Here is a 24,366-nt window from a genome sequence, read left to right as displayed (position 1 = left end):
GCTGGGGCCCAGGGCGAATTGCAGGCCCCACCGGGAGGGGACTTTCCCGCCCCAAAACTCAGGACGAGGAGGAATCGCAGGACCACCACCACCTGAGCATCATCATCCAGGCTTCAGAAGCTGGTGGGGCCCGATCCACCATGCACGTTTCTGCAGCAGCAGCAAAAAAAAAAGAGCCACTTCTGTTTCCTACAGTGGCTTTCTTCAAGGGAGTGCGCGTAGGATGGAAGCCTGGATCGGGAGCAAAATGGAATGAGGTGGAGGGAGTTAGAAGCAATTTCCCCCCCCCCCCATCGCCGCTTCCCTTGCTCCCCCCCAACCTGGGCGAAGAGGCTGGAGCCTCGCGTACAGGCCATCTCTCGCCCCCTGGACTCTGGAGCGCGCCCCCGCCTGGCCGGGAGGGACGCTTTCCTTGGAGAAAGTCCCGAGGGAGGCTGGTGGACCATTAACAAGTCAACCACGCCGCTAAAGAGAGAAATCGGATTGTAGGAGAAGAGATCCCTATTAAAAAAAACTTTTTAAAAATATGTATTTATTATTTATTTGTTTGTGTTTGCATCCAAGGCTGGTAAGAAGCGAGAGAGAGAAGGAGAGAAACGCTCCGGACTCGCCTTTTCCAAACTCCTGTGCAGAAGCCGCTGGGAGGTTCATTAATAGCATTAGAATTTAACACCCCCTCCCTCCCTCCAGCTGACGTCACGCACATCGCCCAGAACTGGCTCGCTGTGAAGGTGGTTGGAGGGAGGGGGGGCGAGATGGAGGAAGAGGAGGGACGGAGGCGAGAGGAGCCCCCTCCCCCCTCCCGGCGGGCTGCCTGTCAGCGCTCCCGGGGGATATGATAGGCGCTTCAGGCTGGAGGCTCAAAGCACAAAGTCAGCCCGTGTGGTGAACTTCTGGAAACCTTTCACTTTTTTCCTCTCTCCGCTCGGTGCCATTCACTTTCTGAGAACCAGACCCTGCCTCTTCTGACGTTGCCCCCCCCCCCCCGCACCACCGCCACCCCCGGTTCCTTTTTATGATTTGCCCGCCTCGGATCTCTGCCTCGGCGCCCTGAGCCGCGCAGCGCAGCTCCGGCGTCCTCCTCTCGCCGTGGGGCTCTTCATGCCGAGCCCCCCTTCTTCCCGCCAGCCCCACCGCGCCGCCGCCCCCTTCCTCGAAGCCTCCGGAGGGACGACGACGAACTTCTCCTCCTCCTTCTGAAGAGCCACCGGCGTCTCCCTTCCCTTGGAAAAGAAGCAGCGAGCGAGCGAAGCCAAACTCCCCCGCCGCCCCGTCAGCTCCTCCCGCCAAAAAAAGAAAAGTTTCCCCTCTCTCTGCCCGGCAGGACCGTCCTCTGAGGAAAGTGATTTGGGGAGGCGGGAGGCGGGCGAGGAGGAGGAGGAGGAGGAGGAGGAGGAGATGCGTCGCTTTCGCCCGCGGGAGGAACCCTGAGGCAGCTGCCCCGAGGGAGCCGGAGGAGAAGCCGCAGCGCCCGCTCGCCGCCTCGGGGAAAGAAGCCCCAGCCGGAGCCGCCGCCGCCCCGAGGGACTCCGCCATGAGCAAGCCGGCGGGATCCACAAGTGGGTAACGCGCAGCGGGGGGGGGGCGCGGAGGGGGGCGAGTGGCTTCGCAGCCAGGCTGGGTGCCTCTGAGGCGGCGAGGCGGGGGGTGTCCTCTCGCTCCGAGTCTGGATCTTCCGCAAAGCGCGCTTCCCGGGAGCAAGCCCACGCGGAGGGGCTTTCCTCGCAAGGGAGTCTGCGGAGGATCGCGCTGCGTGGCTTTGGGATGTTGGAGGTTGTTGTTTTCTCCGGGCCTGTAATGAACTTCAGATTTCCCCTTTCTGATCGGGGGGGGGGGGTAAGGATGGGGCACTGGTAGGTCGCGATCGAGTCAAAGAGTTGCGCACGCGGGTCGCTTTCCCACGGCGGAGATCGCGATGCCGATCGACCTGCGCAACTTCCTTCTGCTGCTCTTAATCCGTTTTAGAAAGAGAAGGGAGAGCAGCCCGAAACTTCGGAGTTGAATGCCAAGGAGGAGGAGGGAGGGAGCCGTTCTCTGGAAAGAGGATTTGACGGGAATACTTTGCACACCATTTCCAGCCTTACCGAATAATCCTGCGAAAGGGAGAAGCAGAAACAACTTAAAAGTCACATTTCCCTTAATCCTAAATCCGGGTACACCTCATAACGGAGGGATTTCTTTCTTTAAGTCTGATTGACCGCTCGGGCTTGGAGTTGGCTTCAGACTCCAGAAATCCAAGAAGGGACTTTGGGGGTGGGTGTCCCCCCTCTTTTTTTGGCCGTAATATGCATAATAGGGTCAGTAATGCACACGATCTAGTTTGATGTAAGGCGACTGGTGGACCAGGTCATTTTAGGGCGAGAGCGTGGGGCCACGGTGACTTTTTTTTAGCAACATCAAAAATGCCTTTGGAGAAAGAGAAGCACGTGCGTGTAGAAATGCCCCCCCCCGTCAAAAAAGGGTCTCCCTTTATTTCCTCTCCACCCTCTTCTTCCTCCTGTTCTAGCGCGTGTGTTGCTTGCTGTAACTGCAGACTAACTTTATTCCGAATTATCTGGCATCGCTCGATATTGAAACTTTTTCCCAGCGAGCAAAGTACCGGTATATAAAAGAGGATATTTCTCTCTCTCTCTCTCTCTCTCTCTCTCTCTCTCTCTCTCTCTCTCTCTCTCTCTCTCTCTCTCTGTGTGTGTGTGTGTGTGTACACCACCATCATCACAGCAAAAAAAGAAAGTAAAAGTTTTTTTCTGTATTTGAGGATCACTAAAATATAGTTTGGGGCTGGGAGAGGGGAGGTTAGCGGGATGGATCTGATAGCAAAATCCCTTTGGATCCATCTAGAGCAAAACTCTTCCGTCTGTTTTCCCGCAATCTTTGGAGGGGTCAGGGGACGGGACATCTGCGTTGCTCTTGCCAGGGGACGTGCAGACTGTTATCTAAAGAGAGGTGGAAATTATTATCGGGCCAACTTTGTGAAATTATGGAGGCTATGGATAATTTGCTCGAATGTAGTTCTACTTTCAATGGAGCTTCCTCCAGGTCACCGTGCATGGAACTGCCGCCTTACAGCTCGATTCTTTATATCTGTTACCTTAGAATTTAGTAGCCAGGATCCAGTGGGCGTGTGTTCAAAGTTGGTGCAGCTTTTTGCCGCAGCCCCCTGAGTTTGGCCTTGTTGTTTCGCTAGTCCCTGGGGTTGAACCAAACTGCCTCGGGGAGATGGGCTCCCCGAGTGTCCCCGTTACCTCCCCTCCTTGGGACTCTGTCGCCTCTTACACTGAGGGCCATCACAGGTTCTTTCGGATAACTTTATCCCTAAGGAGAAATAAAGAATGTGGTGTAAACCGGGAAGGGATGTTTGTGTGTGAGAGAGAAATGTGTTAGGACAGTCTTTCCTTCCTTCCTTCCTTCCTTCCTTCCTTCCTTCCTTCCTTCCTTCCTTCCTTCCTTCCTTCCTTCTTTCTTTCTTTCTTTCTTTCTTTTTCTTTTCTTTTTAACTAAATGCGATTTCTGTGACCTGGGAATGAGATCCCTAGTGGGGTCGGGATGTTACTTGGAAGTAAGTTTCCGTCATTTCAAGGAGGCGAGACGGACTTCTCCTGCCCCGTCTGCAGCCCGCCCGGGATAGCATAAAAACAAAATTAACTTGGCATAACGGAATAAACGCCGCTGGAAGATTAGCTCGGGAGGAACTCCGTCCCGGCCAGTTTCCGTTTGCTTGCATCTAAACTTGCCATTGATCCGCCTTAAGGCTCCAGAAATGATCCAAACGCAACGTTTTTGCAGCTAGGAGAGTTTTATTACGTGGTCAGCGAGTTCTTTCCTCCAAACAAAAAAACAAAACCGGACTCTGTTCACAATCCTAACTGATATCAATAAACAAAAACCAAGCGCCGTTGGTTTGAATGACATTGGGTTGCTCTCTGGCACGACAGCCTTGATTTTAGGTGACTGGTCTCAATCTGCGGTTTGGGGGGGGATTCAAATAGATTAAAAAATAATAATCAATCCACAGACTTTAAGCTGCTCGGCTCTATTTGGATCGTCCCCTGTTTATGAGTTGGGGAACATTTTCTAATTCGGGGTATGCGCAAACTTGGTTATTTATTCTGCAGGATAGAAGCTGTGGCTTCTCACGCCATTTCCCCCCTGGCGGACCCCTCCCCACTGATCCCTCTGGCCTTTACTCCCCCGCAGGACCTCGGCCCTGCCTTGAGGAGGACTGGGGCGATCTCCTGCGCCCCTTGGAGGGAGGGCGCCCCTCGCCAGGCCTTGGACAGCCCGTCTAGTCCCGAGCCGTGGCGCAGAAGCGGCCGCGTCTCCTCCGGCCTTTGGCTCTGGCTCCGCTTTCCCTTCCGCCAGGCTGGAGTGATGTCAGATGTGATCTCTCTGCTTGGGTGGTAACAAGACCCCGTCGAGGAGTCCTCGCAAAGCAGCCTAACTTCTTTCAACAGCCTCTGATGGTAATTACAGTAATCGAAGCTGCCATATATCTTTAAGCAATTACGAGGCGCGCACACACACACAAAAAAAGTGCCCCCGCCCCGGACGCCCCGTCGAGGGATGTTCCAAACGGTTTCCCAGCGCCGCCCGAGCCGCGTTTGTCTTTCCCGTTAGACTTCTGGGGCCTTTAAACAGGGGTTAATCAGTTATCTGGTGACCTCGTGTCAAGTTAACGGGGTCCCTCGTTCGCCTGGCATCCTTCGGAATTTTATTCTCAGCACAGGAGCCATGGTTGCTGGAGGCGGGGGGAGGACGCATTAATGGGCTGAGAGACTGACACCCACCATCTCCAAATGCCATTAAAATGGTGGAGGGAGTAAGCGGAGGGCAGGGAGCCAAAGTTTGCAGCAGAAGAGGACGGTGGCGAAGGCGAGAAAAGAGGCACTGCCGAAGTTGAGACCCGCAGGGTTTCAATGGCGAGAGTTTTTAAGCTTCTCCTTTCGGAATTCGTAGGATTTAAACGCGCTGGATTCCCCCCCCCCCCCGCGCGCGCGCGCAATTATAGTAGGCTATTCTGTTGCCTATTTCGGTGTGCAATGTTTAAGCTAGCAATGGAAGGAGAATAAGGAAATTAAAGAGACAGCGAATCTAATATCCAGCTTATCCTATCTCCTGTCTGAAGTGTGTGCCTGGTTGCCAAATAAGCAGGCATATTCAACGGCACCAATACAATATAAGCACTTAAAATAGAGCAGAAACAAGAGGTCAGATATAGCTAGCTACGTTGGGCGTCGGAGAGAGGAGAAACAATACAAGAACAGAGCAGAATCGATCCCGAATCTGGGCAGGGCGAGCGGATCCGGAGGTGTTTAGAGGAATCCTCCCGGGCATTAATTAAGGCCATTAGTTTTTCCGCAGGCCGCGGGAAGAAATTCCGTGGGCGTGTGTTTAATATAAACAAACTTAATGCAAATAAGGAATATACAATGTGGTGGAATACGTGGGGGTCCCAGTGAAATTAAAAGTTAAACTGTGGCTGAATTGACTCGTCAAAATTGCATTCCTGTTCCGGGATGCTAAATCAGTTGTGCGTGTTCCGTTATTCTGTATTCGCCGCTGGAATATTTTGCCGCCCTCAATTTCCCTAGGCACTTTTACTCTGGATTAGGATAGCAGAGCGGCTTACTCCCAAGTAAACGAACAAAGTTTTACCATCTTAACCCTGTGTGCGCGCGCGCGTGTGTAAAAATACACGTGGAAATAAATCCCTTTGAACTTAGAATAACTTTTTGCTCAGAGGAAATATTATTAGAAACCGGCTACAAGTATGTAATTGCACTTATCCTGCATTCAGCCCTGAGGAGTAAATTGGGCTGCTCCGAAGTAAGAGCTATACATTTTTAAAATATTTAATTTTAGGAATTTAATTTTTAAAAAATTATTCTAGATATAAAACTAGGGGCTTTAATAGTTATACCTCAGGTACTCCTAAAAGCGCTATTTCAGATTTTCTAAAATAGTTATGACTCTCAGGGTCATAACTATTTTCCTATTTTATTTCCCCTTTTCTTTTTCTTATTTTTTAAGCAAAGCCCTAGAACCAAGGTGCTACGATTTGGGGAATGGTATCTCCAGAAATACTGGGAAGTAAAGTGGTTATTTACTTTACACTTAATATGATGTTTACCGCCCTCTGAATATATTTACGACTAGATCCTCTGCTGGCTCAGAAGGAAATCTGATGGATTTCAACTCGACTGGAAGCCTGGTTAGACTATTTCAAGCCAGCGGCTCGCAGTCACAGGGACGGCTTTGGGTCGGACGCCTTGGGGGACAGAGCCACCAAAAGGACACCCCCGTTCTGGAGAAATGTCGCGCCCTCAAACTCGACCCTCTGAGGTTTTTTAACTCGGAAGTGAGCTCAAGGATCCCCCCCCCGCCCCGTGCAGGGGGATCTCATCCTCGGTTGCGTGGCACCTCCCGCCTGCACTTCGACGTGAAGTCCTATCGATCGGGCCTTTGAAATCGGTTTGTGGGGCAGAGGCAGAGAGAGATGGGAAAGAGCGAGGCTGAGATGCGCGTCCTCTGTGCAAGTGCAAAAAAAAGCGAGGAGCGGGGGCAGAAGCCCAGAAGGCGAGTTTGGAATTTGCATAAGGAGTTGCGCGCATTTTGTCCGATTAAGGAGCGATGAAATCCAACGCCGGGCGTTGGCACCGTGGCATGTCCGATTTCCTTGCCTTTTCCCCTCTTTGAGAAAGTCCAGCAGTGGCTGCCTGAAGGACGTGCGGGGGGGGGCTGAGAGAGAGAGAGAGCGAGAGCCGGCCAAGAGCGGTGTGAGAGGCAGGGGAGGGGCGGGAGGAGGGGGGGGGAGTCGAGTGCTCTCCCCTGTGGCCATTGTCTGCAATGCGAATTCCCATGCTACTCTTTTTGACGGGTCACTGGTGACCCAATAGGCAGGTGGCAAGGAGGGCGTGTAATTACACAGCTCCAGAAGCCAAGCTTGGCTCGCCCGGCTCTCCTGGAGATCGCTTACCTTCCCGCTCCCCCCCCCCCCGCAAACCACCACCCACATTCACACAGCAGCCAAACTTCACTTTTCATCTCGAGGGGGAGGGCTGAAGATTCCTGAGCGTTGTCCTTTCCCCGGACCTGTTGTGACTGATTCCCCCCCCCCTCTCTCTTTCCCTCCTCCTCCTCCTCCTCCTTGGAAGGATCCCTCCTCCCTCCCTCGCGCCCCCCTCTCTCCGCTTCCCAGCGCGCCCCACCACCTAATCCCCCTTCCTCCCGCCGGCCCCGCATATAGCAGCTGTCGGGTTTCATTTGGAGGAGAAGCGGGCCGCGGCTGGCAGCTTGCGCTGATTGGAGGCAGTCAAACGAGTTCTCCATAGGGGGAAATCATTAAGTTAACACGTTATCTAATGTCCCTATTGTCTGCCGGGGAGGCATTGTTTCAGGGCCCCGCCCCAAGCCCAGAAGCCAGGTCTCGGAGCAGCGCTCTCGCCGGCCTCGCTGCTCCAGAAAGCGGAAGAATCTGCTCGGAATTCCGTGCCCCCCCCCCCGACGACGCCATTCGGGCAACCAGCCATCCCAGACACACACATAGGTAAAGGCTGGAAGCCCCGTCTCCTTTCCCGAATATTCCTCTTGCTCTCTGCCCGCCCATCTGCAAAAAGATGGTGTCTTGCGCCTAAATCTTCCAAGTCCCTTCGACTTCATTGCGCCCCATCTTAAGAGGTTTACAGCTTTCAGGCTGCCCTCCCTGCAAACATATGCCTGCCCACTCACAAGGGAGCCCCACTGAGTTCAATGGGACTTACTGCCAGGTAAGTGGGGACTGGATTGCAGCCTAACTTGAAAGCAAGGCCTCTGCTGCAGTGCGAAGGCCGCACACCTCTGCTCTACACCTGGGAAGTAAGCCACCTTGAACAGAGCAGGTCTTTCCTCCGGGTTGCAAATGTATGGGACCCGGCACGAATCCGATCCGAAGTCCTCCCCACTTTTTACAATGCCATTATTATTATATTCTAACAAATACACTTGCTCCAGAGCATGGAGTGAAGGGGGACAGCTGCCCCCACCAAATCAAGTAAATAAATAAATAAAAAAATACTTAACTAACTGACCAATTGCGTCGTAGATAATTCGGTTCTCCCCCCCCCCCAAAAACCTGCCCCCTCTAAAATAAGTCCAGGCTACGCCCCTGCAACCCTCTTAGGCGCAACGCAATCCTTCGAATGCCTTTGCTGTTTGCAGAGTGTCTTAACCCGCAGTCCGTAGGATTGCAGTCTCCGTGGGGCCTCCCGTTGTGGCGGGGCTGGAAGGGGCTGCAGCTTCAGAGATGAAACTGCCGCTGGGACATTCCCAAACTTTTCCTCGAGAACTACCCGTTGACCTTTGAAATGCTGCTCTCACTTTTGAATAGCCCGATCCTAAGCGCCTGGAATTTTGCCGGCAAGTTCCAGCGGCTGTAAGGTAGCTTTGCCCACCATCGCAGGCTGACGGCTAAACTTTATCCCAAAGGCATTTGCAAGGAGGGCTTGAGGTCCCCGGAAACGCCCCGGGGCTGAGATGATAGACCAGTAGATGCTGGTGCTTGCGGGTATCAGTTTTGAGCCTGTTCCTTTTAGTCAGCTGAGGACGCGCTTACTTGAGAGTAAGGACCGTTGGCATCAGTAGGACTTTCTGGCTGAGAAAGTGGGGCGAGAAGAGAACTGGGGTGTATTATTAGGTGAGCGGTTCTTCTGCGACACAGAACATTAAGGCATAACCCACCTAATGCGAAGTTCCCGTTTCCTTAGTCTGGGTCTGTAAAGCACCGGCTGTACACCAGAGGATGGCGCAGCGCAATCCTACAGGTGTTTACTTAGCAGTTTCCCCCAGAGTATGACTGGGCTTTGCCCTAGTCATCGGACAAGCCTCTGCCTGCTTTCTCGTAAGCAAACCCCATTCGTTCCCTTAGGACTTAACACCTGACAGGTTTAGGTTTGAGCCTCATGTCTTTAGGAATGTGCCCTTAATCGAAATAAAACCTGGTTGATTTTAAGAGCTGTTCCACAGTGGCTGCCTCCGAGAAGGTGGTTGATTCTCCTTTACCAGGTTTCAGTATGAGCGGATTGGACACTCGATGCTCTTTCGGGTTCCCACCAGCTCAGGATTATATATCATTACTTCCAACCAGAGCTAAAAGAAGGCTGCACTCCCAAGCAAGTTTACTTGGAAGAAAATTCCCTGGGCTTCAATCTTGCTTCTGAGTAAACATGGATAGACTGAACTATAAATCTGTTTAGTGTAGCAGCGGCGTGTTGGATTAAGGGCTGGGGAGGCACCAATTCAAATCCCCACTTAGCCATGAAGCTTCATGAGCAACCTTCTGCTAATCGCCATCTTTCAGACTAACCCACCTCGCAGGGTTGTTGCTAGAAAAATGGGATGGGGAAAGAAACTATGCACACTGAGCTCCTGGAAGTTAAGGCAGCAGATAAATGTAAGGCATAAATCAAATCCATGCTTGTTCGAACAAGGAGTAAGCCAGTGGAACTATTTCCTAGTCACTTGGAGATCCTGTACACATTTGTCCGGAAGTCCTGCTACTGCTTCATTCCCAGCGAACGTGCAGAAGAAGAAGAGTTTGGATTTGATATCCCGCCTTTCACTCCCTTTAAGGAGTCTCAAAGCGGCTAACATTCTCCTTTCCCTTCCTCCCCCACAACAAACACTCTGTGAGGTGAGTGGGGCTGAGAGACTTCAAGGAAGTGTGACTAGCCCAAGGTCACCCAGCAGCTGCATGTGGAGGAGCGGAGACGCGAACCCGGTTCCCCAGATTAGGAGACTACCGCTCTTAACCACTACACCACACTGGCTCTCTGGGGGTGCAGGAGAGCTTAGGGTAGCAACAGTAAGGAAGTACAAGTTTCTGTTTCCAGAGGGGAAGTGAGGACTTAATGGTCTTGTGGAGGGTAGTTGTCTTTAGATAGGCAAAGGCTTCTTACTTCACTTCCTCCACAATGTGATATGCCAACCCTGCTGCGTTTGAGGGTCCTTCTCCTGCTGAATGAGACTCTGGACTTCTGTTCCAAAGTCCTGCCTGAGTGTACCACCGTCTAATTCCCGCCCCCTCCAGCCAGAATTTCTGCTGCTACTCCTGTAACATGGCAGGAGAGGACTTGCAGATGCTGGGCTCCTGATCAAAGCAAATGCAGCCAGAAAGAAGTCCCTGAAAAGCTGGGAGTGGTGCAACAAGTTGATTTTATACTCTGGGCTCAATGTTGTTGTTTTTAAAAGGAGCATGTGTATTACTTTAGTTGTGAAGCCCACAATTAACACTGATCTTCTCACCACTACCATCACTCCTGACCATTCCATGTTTTACAATTGCTTCTACAATCCTAATATGTAGGATGGCTTTATTTATTTTATTTTATTTACTAGCGACTTTCATTTTTACCAAAGTAACTCTTAAGTAACTTACAATATAAAACAAACAAATACATTAAAGTCAGGTTAAAATGAAACAAAACAAAAATATCTAAAAGACAATTCTATTTTTAAATAGGTGGATTGAAACATCCCACTCAGTCATGGAAGCCATGATAATGAAAAGCCAAAGACCTAAATGTCCCGTCCCCCCGGGTGCCTAAAAGCTATGCAGTGATGGAGCCAGGCAAGCTTCCCTGGAAAGAGATATCCATACACAGGGAGCCATCACTGAAAAGTCCTGCTCTTGTGTTGCCACCCTCCAGACCTACTAAGGAGAGCCTCACATGATGATCCCAGGGTCTGGGTCAGTTCATGTGGGGAGAGGTGGTCCTTGAGATTTGGGGCTCCTGAGCTTTATACATCAGAACCAGTGCTTTGCATTGGGATCAGAAACTAACTGGTAACCAGTGCAGTCGAGCCAGGATTGGTGCAAGGAAATAAACAACTATCTGACTTTTAGAAGACATCTGAAGGCAGTCCTGTTTAGGAAGTTTTTAATGACTGATGTTTTAATGTATTTTTAATGTTTTGTTGGAAAATGCCCAGAGTGGATGTGGTATAAATAATAATAATAATAATAATAATAATAATAATAATTATTATTATTATTATTATTATTATTATTATTCGCTCAGGCTATCTTGCCACAGTGAGCAACCTGGCTGCTGAATTCTGCACCAGCTGCAGTTTCTAAACTGTTTTCAGAGGCAGATCCATGTATAAGCATTGCAGTAATCTAACCGAGAAGTTACCAGAGCATAGTCAACAGAAATCAGAAGTTTGCTGGGCCACCAGACAAAGCTGATGGAAGGCGTTCTGTGACCCTGAAGCCACTTGAGCCTCAAGTGACAATGATGGAACCCAAAGTAACCCCAAGCTACTGCCTGTTCCTTCAGAGGGAGTGTAACCTCAACCCATCATTCCAGTCTGGGGAACCATTCACTACCAGTGGCTCAGTCTTATCTGGATCCAGTTTATTGGCTCTCATCCAGTCCATTACGATTTAAAAAATGGAAAATAAAAAATAACAGCATGTGCATTTAAACTCACTTTAAATCACAGCACCACCATGACCATTGGAATAAAATGTGTCTGCTGCCCTGGTGCTAAGATCATTCACTTGCAGAAAAGGGCAGCACTGTATATTTTTAAATGAAATTGGAATCAGTAACCATGCCCATGCATCCTGCAACTCCCTGACTATAAGTTTTAAAAAGAAGAAGAAATACTGATGCCAGTCCTCTTTGATGTGCCAGTCCTCCCTTCATCTGTCAATCCCTGAGTAGAGAGAGCCAGTGCGGTGAAGTGGTTAGAGCAGGCTTCCTCAACCTCGGCCCTCCAACTGTTTTGAGACTACAATTCCCATCATCCCTGACCACTGGTCCTGCTAGCTAGGGATCATGGGAGTTGTAGGCCAAAAACTTCTGGAGGGCCACAGGTTGGGGAAGCCTGGATTAGAGTGTCAGCCAAGGTCCAGGGAGACAGCTCAGGATCATGGGTTGGAGCCCCACATGGGGCAAAAGATTCCTGCATTGCAGGCAGCCGCATTAGATCACTCTCCTGGTCCCTTCCAACTCAACAATTCTATGAAATCTTCACCCAGCTATAAAGCTAATCTGGGTGACTTCAGGCCAGTCACTGTCCCTGAGCCTAACCCTACCTCGCAGGGCGGTTGTGAGGATGAAACGGGGAGGGGGAGAACCACGTGAGCCGCCTTGAGCTCTTTGGATGTTAGGTGGGATATAAATGTCCTCCTTCTCATCACCCTTGTCATCATCAGAGGACTTGCCTGGACTTGGGCCTGAGGTCGAGCTGCGACACTGGTCGCTGGAGATGCCCCCGTTATCCTGGCTGTGATGCCCATCACGGACTTAACCATGCCAGAGGGCTGAACTTCTTTTCTTTCTCTTTCTCTTTCTCTCGCCTTCGCCCTCAGGCCGGATTTTAGACATCCCGTGCAAAGTGTGTGGGGACCGCAGCTCCGGCAAGCACTACGGCGTCTATGCCTGCGACGGCTGCTCCGGGTTTTTCAAGCGAAGCATCCGAAGGAACCGCACTTACGTCTGCAAATCTGGGAACCAGGTATTCACCCCCAGCCTCCTTCCGCCCACTTGCCCTCCGTTCGGGGCCAAAGCCATTCCTCGCTTTTCTGGGCGGGCGCAACCAGGGAGGAGCTCGCGATCTCCACCCCCCGTCTAGTGGGGCGGGAGGTCGAGGGGGCGGAGTGAAGCCGGCTTCGGAGACCGAGGAGTCTGGAGTGGCTGGAAGAGGAACAGCGAAGGCACAATCACGTGGAGGTGACTTAAGCAGAAGGGGGTCGAGGGGTTGACTGCGGAAAGAAGGAGCTTTTTGTAAGCCGCCTGGAGTTCCTGTCAGGGGAAAAGGCGGCTTCCAAATGTTAGACCACTTCAGAATTCAGGCACAGGTCGGAACGCTCCCCAATAGAAAAAGAAAAGAACTCCCTGCAAATAGAAATCTAGTATAGCAGGCTGGACTGGAACATTTCTCCTCGTTTTCTACTTGCAGGAAATTTTGCTTTTTTTCAGAGGGGCTTTTCAAAGCAGGGCATCCAGCCTGCAGCATATTCGACCAACTTTAGGACCCCGTTTCCACCATCTAGTTCTGCTGCAACTGCAGACCAGGCCAGAGAGAGAGACTTTGCTCTCCCGGAACGTTGCGTTGGGTGTTTTCCATCGCTGCTGCCGAGTCCCTTGTTCCTGGGTGTGCTTGGAAGATTCCTGGTAAACCATGGGATTTCCAACCACCAAGTTTAGGGTGGGGCTGCCAAACTCAGTTGGAACGAAATTTAATTAAAACTCCCTTTGCAAGAAACCAAAGAGGATTTTTTGAGCATTTAAATGGCATAGTTGCAACTTTGGTGGTGGGTTTTTTTGGGGGGTGTTTTAAAAAGAAAATCTCAAAAACATCCATATTTTGATCTCTCTTTCTCTCTCCACCCCCGCCTTTCCCCCCTCCACAAAAGTTAAACAGCCCTCGAACAAAGGAGAAGGATTCTTACAAAATGAATGGAAGGATTAGAAGGGAGCTCGGGGGCTCGAGAACAATCCAAAACTCATTGTAAAACAAGCTACTTTAAATACTGAGCATTTCTTCATTGCCTCCACTCACAGCCCAGTGATCATTTCAGCCTCTAACAGCCATACTCACATGCCCATTATCCCCTGAGAAAACGGAGCAGAACCAGTGATTGATTCCAAAGTAACCGATTACTGCTGTTGGACAGCAGTATGTGTACCAGGAAAGGAGCCCTGCTGGTAACCAAAGGGGACTTGCTTCTGAGTAGACATGCAGGGGATCCGGGTGCAGATCTTTTACAAAACAACTCTTTTCCTCTGCATGCTTTGGCCACGGGGTGCGGGGAGAAGCCCTCAAAACAGAGTCAGATTTGCTTCCGAGTAGAAAGGTGCTTAAGATTGGGCTGCAAGCCACCACCCTCTGGCAATTCACTCTCGCTCACACCCTGGCAGGCGGCTCTCCCCTGCCTTTAACCGAGGTGTGGCAAATGGAGGTTTAAATGGGTGCAGCTCGCTTCGAATTGTGGCGCAGCGGTTGCATGTATAGATGAACTCTGGCCAAAATCCATCGGACCTTGCTTGGCCAGAGGATGGGAGGGAGCGTAGCTCAGCGGCAGAGCGTCTGCCTCGCCCATAGAAAATCCCAGGCGCAATTCCTGGTGTCTTCAGGAAGGTCCTGCCTGAAACAGGAAAGCAGCTGCCAGGCACTCTGGACAAAGCTAGACGAACCTGTGGTCTGGCACAGCATAATGCAACTGCCTCTGTTCCTATGGCTGTTCTCTTGGGTTGCAATAGGAGGAAGCCTTGTTTTGAGCCAAGTAATGCAGGGATTCCAGTATAGCAGGGATGGGGATGCTCAGCTGGGGCGCTCCAGATGTTGTTCAGCCTCAGCCAGTGTAGCCATTACTCGGGGATGGTGGGCATTATGGTCCAGGAACATCTGGGTGGCCACAGGTTCCCCATCCCTGAAACAGAGTGCAGTAGGGGAAGTGATGCTTTGGAGGGCATGTAATAAAGGAAAACAGTTTCTTTTGGTGATCGTTAAGGAGAACATCATCGTATCCAACTGCCTTGCTCAAATAAGCTGAGGGATGCATGAAAGTGGGTTCAGCTTTGATGGCTTGGATTAATGTCCCCAGGCTAATACATCTGATATTACAGTGAAATAATACAGCGGGCAGCTTAGCCTTTCTGGTCCTTTGCTCGATTTTGAAAGGGAATGGGGGACTGAGAAATCAGAGGGCACATTCTAGCGAAAGTGAAGCGTCATTGATTTCAGTAGGGGAGTCTGAGTAAAGCTTACTGAGGAGTAAGTCCCACTGAGGACTCTTGGCCTTTCTCCTAACTAAGTAGGTATAATGATTACAGCTTCCATCTAACCTACTTAAAGGTGACTTAGCGGCACTTAGCTTTGGTTGGATCCTGCCCCAAGTTCATGCCAGCTCCTTCCGAGCCTGAACCCTCAGATTTCAAACACCCACCCACAGCTCAGCAGGTGATATATTCTGCACACCAAATCATAGCGTCCACGCAATCCTATAGGACTGCACCCTCAGTCTGTAAAGTCTATTTAGTAGTCAGGTTCAGTTGAGATCTGGACGCCTAGGGCTCAACTGAAACCAAATCTCTAGGGAAATTTCTCAAAAGAAAGAGGTCCGGGATTTTTATTTTGTTTTTCTGGCAGCCACGTTGTTTGACACAGAAGTCCTGCTCTTTACCTTTGGCGGTTAGGTGGAAATCAGTGAGACCATTTATTTATGACTCTGCGGGAAAAGCAAGGGGCAAGAAACCGAGGAATACGCGAGAGGAAGAAGATACTTTCTAGGGCGGCAGGTGGGTAGCTGCAGGATCGTGATCAAAGGCTCCAAGTGCCAGGGAGCTGTCCCGGGTGCTGAAGTCCATATAGAGATTTTAGAACGCCCCTTTAATGCTTATTCTTCCCCAGGGAATTTTCATAGAGCCCTGGGAGGGCATCATTCTTCTTTTTCTGGCAATCATCCAGCACTCCAGAAGTGAGAGTGGCAGAAGTGAGAGTGGCAGAAGGGAGAAAGGGTCTACACATCTTAGTAGGATCCCCAGACACCTTCCTGTTTCAGAATTTCCTTACTAAGACTCACGTTTTGTCCCCCTTTTCAGAAATATGTCTCTGTTTTTTAGGGAGGCTGCCCAGTGGACAAGACGCATAGGAATCAATGCAGGGCATGTCGGCTGAAGAAATGCTTGGAAGTCAACATGAACAAAGACGGTACTTGTGCATCCTTCCTCCACCCCTCAAAAAAAAAAAAACCCAGAGAGAAATGGATAGCAAACATATAATGGGCTTGTGAAAACTATTGTCCAGAGAATGGATCTGTCCTTAGGGTTCCTATCAATATTGGCAGTCTCCCAAAATTCTCTTCATGTGACCCGTCCTAAGTAACTATCTTTCCACTTCACAAAGCTAAACCTCTTAATCTGCCTATATTTTTGGCTTGCAAGTAACTGTCCACAATCAGACCCTTTTGAAATACAACTACCGACGACGAAAAGGATTGCTATCCTAAATGACACTTTAAAGGCTGCGATTCTATGCAATCTTGCCTGGGAGTGAGAATCACTGAACTAAGTGAGACTTATTTCCAAGCAGACATGCATGGAAAGACTGCATACAAATAAAAAATGAAGAGCTCCCAGGTATGTCAGTAGGACTATATATCAGGAAATGGACCCAAGAACCTCAAACAAACAAAAGCTGTTAAATATCTACACTGACGAGGTCCCATCCTTCCAGCAGGGCACAATTTCAACTTATCCTGGCTGATAAAGCAAATCCAGCTGCCCCATCAAACAAGTGATTGCTACTCACAGGGTATGCTTGTGCAAGTGCAGTCCAAAGATCTGCCTTTTCCATGCGCATATTGGTTATAGATGCTGCTGCACATAGGAGAGCCAACATCTTAATCAGTGATAGGGAGCCTTTGGATCTCCAGATGTTACTGGAGTTGAAATCCTATCAGCCCTGACAGCTGGCCATTCTACTGGGAGCTGAAGCCCAAAGATATTTGGAAGGTCCCGGATTTCCCATGCCTGATGAAAGTGAGTGGGTGTAGATTGGCAGGGACAATATGCACCTGTGCATCTAGAGGAGCATAATCTAACTGATATTACATTATTGCTGCATTAGTGTTGATCAGGTTTGGGTTACCTTTGGCTTTCTAGATGTTGCTGAATTACAGCTCCTATCATCCCTGGCCATTGGCCATGCTTCCTGGGGCTGATGCAAGTTGCAGTTCAGCAAACTGTGGATGGCCAAATGTTCCCCACTGCTGGTAGATGAAAGTACATATCTTCATTTCCCTGAAGATGTCCTGGTAATCAAACACTTCTTTTCTCCACGCTCTAAAATGGGGTTAGGATGCTTTACTTTTCCCTGTGTCGGGCAATTAATTTGAATTACAGCTACAAAAATAAGAGATTCTCTACTGCTCATATCAAAGTTACAATAATCAATATATATTTGAATAATGACCACCCAAAAAGGAAAGCTGTCCATTTTTTTGGGTGATATTCCTGTTGTGGTTGTCTATATTGGAATTATGTTCATTTCCCTTTGAAGACTAGTGAGGCTGCTTAATTTGTCAGTTATTCAGTCTTGTAAGCAGCAAGTGTTTGTCTCTTTATGCTTTTTATGTTTCATGTGATCACTGAATATTTGAATCCTCCCTTAGTCATAATTTAAAATAGTTCCATATTACTGGGGATTTGACGCTGAATATTTGATCAGTTAGTTCACATTACTAGATGAAATTCAGCTCCTGCCCTAAAACAAACTCTTTATTCCTTCCCCCCCTCAACCCACATCTTTAGTTCTGTAAAGATCCCTTGTCTAACACATTATTTCTTTCCCTCAACATAGAATTGCTGTATGAGTTTCCTTCCTAGCCAAATTAATGTTTCACTTTCCTCACAGAAGTTATATCCTGTATTCAATTGCTCTTCACTCTCAAGAATTAGAACATATATGAGCATGTCATGACATCACAGCAAGTAAACAAATACTGAAGTGGTGCTTGAATATAGCAAACCACCACCAGAGTTTAGCGTCTTTATTAGAGATGTATCACACAGCAAGTTAATCCCATTAGAAGTTTTCAGTGGGCTTCAAAAAAAATTTTCCTTCAAATTCCAAGTAGCATGCTAATGTAGGTTTTTATTCTCAGCGGTTCAACATGAAAGGGGACCAAGAACTTCCACAATAAGGAAACAAGTCGCTCTGTATTTCAGAGGACACAAGGAGGATAATGGAGCCACGCCACATTTCCCCTCTGCAGCTCTACCTGCCCCAGCTTTCTTCACTGCTGTTACTCAGCTGGAACCTCACAATCTAGAACTGGCTGCAGTTTCTACAACATCTGAAAGACAGACCTTGGTGGGTCTGGCTCAACCAACTCCAAAGGTCAGCTCCTTCTCCTTCTTGATTCAGGGGAAATGCATCATTATCCTGAGAGACTTTAGAAAAAGAAACCAGACCTTGTGATATTGGTATGGAATGAGGCCTCCTCAATCTGATTCCTCTTCATTTGGCTTGTGTAGCAATTACTTCCTGGTAAATTAATGATGCTATATTTGTGAAAGCAAGACTTTTGCACAATGCGTTGGAGTAAAAATGAAGGAAGTCTCAGTGGTGTTTACTTCCTCGGAAGCCTCTTCAGGATTGCAGCCTAAATCAATTGTAAATTATTTACCGTATGTCTTAAAATATTATGCATATTGCAGAGTTAGATGATTGACATGTCTGGTGTACAATGCGGGAGTAAATTGGTCAAGCCATATGAACCATACTGCATATTGGTTCCTCTTCAATGCGAGCAGTTATCCTGGTAGGTGTTCCAAATTGCCAGATAGTTCCAAAGTCATCAGAATGCCTTTAAGATGGAGCACAGATGCGTGGTCTTCATTCTTACTACTTATTCATTGACTGTATTTAATTAAAGTGTTTATATGCCATCCTCTCACAAAAGATCAGGGTGGTGTACAGCAATGTAAAAACCTTTAAAAGCAATATGAACCCATCATTAAAATTGTTAAACCATACGATTGTCATGCTCAGTTTCCACCCATTAATGTATGGAGGAATTGTTTCACATGATGGCACTGCTGCAAACTTGTTGCTAGGGGCTCCAGCCCAGGCATAGGGCGTGGAATTCAAGGTACCACTATTACAAACGTTCCAACTGTGCAAGCATATCAGCTTGAAAGATAGAATCCTGCCACTACCCCACTGTGTGCTACTCTGGGGGTTTTCCTGACCCCAAGGGAACCAATTTCCTGGGGCACTTGGAGGAGGAGCGGGAAAAAGTTCCGCCTTCTTGCCAAGTTAAATCAACATCCCTCACAAACTGAGTCAGGACTGAGAACCAAGGTAGATGAGATGCCAATTAGGTGGGGTTTTTTGGGGGGGACATAAAAGGGGGGCAATCTGTAATGGGACCAAGGGCAAGGGCTAGGGGGGGCTTAAACCTTTTGCCTCTTGCTGTGGTCCCAATCTGAATCAGCCCCCAACACTATTGGCTGGGATTAAAAAAAATTATTTGCTGCCTGCCATGTGAGCATTTCAAGGTGCTACATATCACAAAACATTTCAAGATGCTGTATATCATAACGTATACAATTGCATTTAGAATCAAGTTCAATCAAGCTGTCAGTGGAATGCTTAAAATGCATCAGATAGCAAAGGCCGTGGTGAACAAAAACCTTTTACCTTGCAGTAAAAATGTTTCAGTCAGTGAGTGCCTTATTTCTGAGGGAGACATTTATTCTCTTGCATTTATATTCCACCTCTCTTCTTGTCATGGAATGCAAGCAGTTGTCAGGTGCTCCCCAGTCCAGGCACCCATGAGACCCAGATCTGCTCAGCTTCACCAAGATGGTGGCCCCCGTGTGCCTTCATGGGAAGCATTATAAGACATCCGGCAAACCTGAATTGCCCTGCTTTGAGAAACAGAGTTTTACAAATACCTCAGGATGTCCCAGTTTTAAACTGTTACAGTATTGACAGTGGAATCCAAATATTGGAAGTACTCACATAATACTTATTGCTGAAGTGATGGTTACGGACATTTCCCTCAAACACCATAATGTTTCCCCCTGTAATCCATAACTGCCCATTTTCGCCCAAATTCATCTCTGAGGTCTGGACTACATATGCAGCAGAATAAGAGAAGGGGTGCATTTTTGAATGCTTCACCACATAAGAAAAATAAATCCCCTTGCAAGAGGAAAATGAGCACGTCAGGGACAGAAAATCCAGCATGGTCCTTCCTCTGACTGTGCTAGTTTTTTACTTACAGGGAGAATGTTATGTCAGGAAGCATTTTAAAACACCCTTCACCTATAGTCTGGAATGGTAAAGTATATTCTACTAAAACTTCATTCTGTTGCACGTGTAGATTTAGTCTGAGCATCAACCTTCCTAAATACAGGATCCACTTACTATGCATGAAGTGTGAAAGGCAGGATGTGGTGCCATTTTAGCACATATTCAGTTCTTCAGTTTGACTTTTAATTGTGTATTGCCTTGATACTTGTCCAAACCAAACAAAATATTTACCACTTACCCTACCAAATTTGAGTATCTATGTAAATCAGCTGGGGGGGCATATCTTAAGGTAGTTGGTTAAGCCAGTGGTTCCTAAAATCTCCCCCTACCATTTTTCTTCTTTCTTTTGTTTTGCTGATACCCTCCTTTGTAAGACCCAGATTCAATAATCAAGTACTTAATTAAATAAGCAGCTCTTTGTCAAACATAAGCTCCTGCCTATTACCTTCTGAAATATTTTTCATGCAACCTTTTAATTTTAGTACCCACACGAAGTCAGTGGCACTCCCATGTATCTCTACGAAGTGGCTACTGAATCTGTTTGTGAGTCTGCGGCAAGGCTTCTCTTCATGAGCATCAAATGGGCTAAAAGTGTCCCTGCTTTTTCTACTCTATCATTACAAGATCAGGTAAGATTTATATGCAATTTGGGGGGGGGGGAGGAAATGACAACATTTCTCTTAAGCTGGTTGCTCAGGATTGATTTAGACCATGTGATTATCAGTGCTGTTGTTAGCCAAGTGATGGATTAAAACATATACTTCATCCAGTATAATTTAAAAGGTTCCTTTTCAGTTGCCTTCTGGTCTTGGCTTACTTAATTAGATAAGATGAGCCTAGTGGATCAGGCCAGCAGTCCATCTAGTCCACCATTCTGTTCTCACAGTGGCCAACTGGATGCCTGTGAGACACCGGCAAGCAGAACCTAAGCAGAATAGCACCACCCGCTGCTGCTGTGGTCTCCAGCAACCAGTATTCAGAAGCATAATGCCTCTGACAGTGGAGGCCGAGCAAAACCATTGTGGTTAGTAGCTTCACCTTCATGAACCTGCAGCTGATTGCAGAGCAAAACCCCTTCTGCAGAGCACCTGCTCTTTCTTTGTAGCACACCATGTACTGCAGTGAGTTGCTTGGTTGGAGTTTGTGGTTAATATTCCTGGCTTTTAGTAGGGAATTAGACTGGATTTATTTGTAAAGGGTTAGGCGGGTACAACATTCAGAACAATGGGGGGTGGAATAGTCAAGGTCATAGCATAACTGAAAACAAAGGCAATCATTATCACGAAAGGTTACCAAACACAGTTATAAGTCCCTGCCAATGCCACTTGCCTATTCTCTACAGTTTTATGTGGGGGGCAAGTCTTGGCAAGCCTCCATGGAAGGTGAAAGAGAAAGCCTCGCTTAGGGTTGCCAGATGTCTGGAACTTCCCGGACATATACAGAATCAGCAGCAGTGTCCAGGTGAAAATTGGTAAAATGTGCAGGAAAATCTGGACGTACAGCAGCCCATGTTGGCAGCTCAAAAACGGCATTTTATTTTATTTTTTGCAGTTTTGCCAAAACTAAAAAAAAAAAAAAAGCTCAACAACTTTTCTGTCCAGATATTCGCTGAAATATGGCAACCCTAGTCTTGCTTCATGTCTTAGTTCAGGGGTGTTCATTTTAAAATCTTCAACAAGGCCATAAGAGTTAATCAAACTGATTGGGTAATGTTTGCAGTTTATTGATGTTAGCACATTTCATCGCTACCCCAAAACCAACTTGGTTGGCAGAAACTCCCACATGATCCTTTGCAGGAAGGTGTTGGGGCCTCCAGCAGACTGCCAACTCAATGGGGATTGCATGAAGGTGTCATTGTTTTTTATTTTTTTGAGATGATTCCTCCAGGTGGGGGTATGCAGGACTGCTGAGATTTGCATACTAAAGGTGGCTCCAGAAAGAGCATCTGGAAATGCAGAAACCATGTTAGCAACATATATGCCTCCACATGGAGCTAACGTTTAATACAACTGGCTTCTCCAAGTGATCTGTTGGAGCAAGAGTTCAGTGGTGCCCTGTGCACTCAAGGCAGACTATATGTGTTGGAGCCCCTAAGCATCAGAACTGTGGTGGTGTTACACTCATGCACTGTTGAAATCAGTGGAACTCTAGTTAGTCATGTGCCTCCCTTCTCCCACTGATGTCAACAGAACTTAGGCAAAACTACTTGCATCAGGGCTTCAGCTACATTGATTCAGATTGGTATAGGAGTGGACTATGTTTCTCAAAGCCAGTGGTTCCCAATTGGTGGTCCAAGGACCCAAGGGGGACCATGTAACCCACCCAGAGGGGTCCATGGCACCATTCACATAACAAGAACTACCAGAGATTTAAAAAGTAGGGGGTCCATGGCTTGGCTTTTGAAAAACAGGGGGTCCGCAGTACTTAGCTAATTTATATATTTTTGATAGCCACATTCCCCCTCACCCCCCAAAACCTGACTTGTTTTAAACTATGTCAATTTAAATTGGATGTGAGCAATAAGAGCATTAGCAATCCTAACCATGCCTACTCCCGTTGAATTAAAATGGTGCTTACCTTAAAGCAAGCAATCATCTCTCTGCTTCTTCCTGTCTTATGGAAAAGACTACGTATTCCCCTAATTAAATTAGTTGCAACACCCCATTCTCCACATTCTTCCTTCCAGTGCAAATGCCCTGCCACCAGCATGGGTGACTTCTAATTAAGGCAAGGCTTCGTTTGCTTTGCCACAGAACCTTCTCCAAAGCACATACTAATTGAGGAACTGAGACCTAGAAAAGTAAAGGGGGAAGAAACTTTCTCAGAAATGAGAGTCCCATCAATATACAAGGAATGGCTTAGTGCAGATTAAAGTGATCACTGAACAGATCTCTGTAAAATAGGCCTATTATCCATGTCAGGAATCAGATTATCCTGTCATTTTAAATGAACTGGCTGCATATCTAACATTCAAAATTAAAGGCAAGTTGCATGAATTGTTACATGAAATTAATCCCTCTTTTAAAGCCCAAGGATTTCATTAACTGCACCATTATCCTCTCTGGGCTTTATAGACCAGACTGTGAGTTGCAAAGTTTCGGCTTACCCAAAATTCTGAACTGTGGATTTTTGTTTAGACATTTTTCTTCTGCTGTCCTCCCACTTACATCAAATGCAAGTCATAGTTCCAATAATCACAGTCAGTAATGAAGGAGACAGAAAACAAAGAAGCTGTTCTTTATACTTAAATTATTCTGTTGTTTTTAACTTAGTCATTTACACCTTAACTTGGGAACAGCAAAGACTTTACCTGCCTACTGCACACCTCCTATTATCGTAGATGCTGCACTCAGCTATGGGGGAAGATGTTGTGGCATCTTCAGTGCCAAAGTAAGATTCAGCTGCCTGTCCAATTGGATTCTGTATGTAGAACAGGAATGCAGTGTCTGTCTTCTCCTTTGCTCCAGATGGCAAAATATTTTGGGCAGGCAGAGTGACTGGTCCTCAAAACACTGGAGATCGACTTTGTCAGTATGGGAAGGTTGTCAAATGTTGAGTCCCAAGGGGCTATCAGGAATCTCAAAGTCAGATAGGAAGGTCACTTCTGGATAATCTTGCCTCCCCAAGGCTGGGAAACTTGTGTTTTGGCCTTCTCCTGACCAGTGGAGAATGGGGTGGGGCTTCATACACAGCTGAGCAGCTTTGTAGCAGGTTAGCCAACATTACCACCACCTGGTGGCTGAATACCATCATTAGCCATAGAAGTGGTTGTCAGTGAAACCATAGTAGGGTTGCCATATTTCAGAAAGTGAAAATGTGGACACAAAAATAAAGTTACCAGATTCTTTCCAGTGAATCTGGGGACTCTTTTCAACTTCCTACTAAATAGATGGATTTGGTCAGGGGACTGATTTCTAAATCCAGGGACTGTCCCCGGGAAACGGGGACACCTGGTAACCTTACACAAAAGTTGTTGTGTGCCAGCATGGGCTGCCATACGTCTGGATTTTCCTGGAAATTTCAGCGGTTTCCCGACCGGATGCTGCTTAAGGGGGGCTTATGTCCAGGGAATTCCAGACAGCCCTATTGTACAGTAGGGAGAACAGCACTGAGGGATGCAGGAGGCCCAGTTAAGTACAATGTCTTCCGGTCCCTTTTGTCCAGTATTTGACAAGCTTTGTGTGGAGCTACACTGACAAAAGACTTGTGTAACACCAGCACTCCCTGTGCATTCCACGCAACTGCTTTAGCCCAATGGGCCAGGCCTGTCCTGGAGAGAGAAGAAGGTACCTGGAACCACATGTGGCTACCTAAACAAACCCAAGGAGAAATGATTATCTGCAAACTCTATACAAATTATAATAAAACTTGTATGGTAGTCATTTGCTTCCCTAACCAGATCAATTTATTACATTAAAGGTAAAGGTAAAGGTACCCCTGCCCGTACGGGCCAGTCTTGCCAGACTCTGGGGTTGTGCGCCCATCTCACTTAAGAGGCCAGGGGCCAGCGCTGTCCGGAGACACTTCCGGGTCACGTGGCCAGCGTGACATCGC

At 47.8% G+C, this 24,366-nt stretch overlaps 1 protein-coding gene across 3 annotated transcripts in view; it reads left to right on the top strand.

The window, feature by feature from the left end:
* Positions 1–1,391: 1,391 nt before the first annotated feature.
* Positions 1,392–24,366, top strand: part of NR2E1 (nuclear receptor subfamily 2 group E member 1) — a 30,053-nt gene continuing 7,078 nt past the window's right edge. For 2 of the 3 annotated variants that reach the window (XM_081904670.1, XM_081904668.1), the window contains exons 1-5: positions 9,383–9,427; positions 12,356–12,501; positions 15,612–15,699; positions 17,654–17,889; positions 20,295–20,441. In XM_081904670.1, the coding sequence (XP_081760796.1) occupies positions 9,388–9,427; positions 12,356–12,501; positions 15,612–15,699; positions 17,654–17,889; positions 20,295–20,441 (657 nt within the window). In that variant the 5' untranslated portion in view covers positions 9,383–9,387. Of the gene's footprint in view, positions 1,560–9,382; positions 9,428–12,355; positions 12,502–15,611; positions 15,700–17,653; positions 17,890–20,294; positions 20,442–24,366 lie in introns of those variants that run through there. The other variant, XM_081904669.1, reaches the window with a different exon arrangement.

Source organism: Podarcis melisellensis (assembly GCF_964234715.1).
Source record: "Podarcis melisellensis genome assembly, chromosome: 3".
NCBI classification, from domain to species: domain Eukaryota; kingdom Metazoa; phylum Chordata; class Lepidosauria; order Squamata; family Lacertidae; genus Podarcis; species Podarcis melisellensis.
This window is presented reverse-complemented; position numbering and strand designations above follow the sequence as displayed.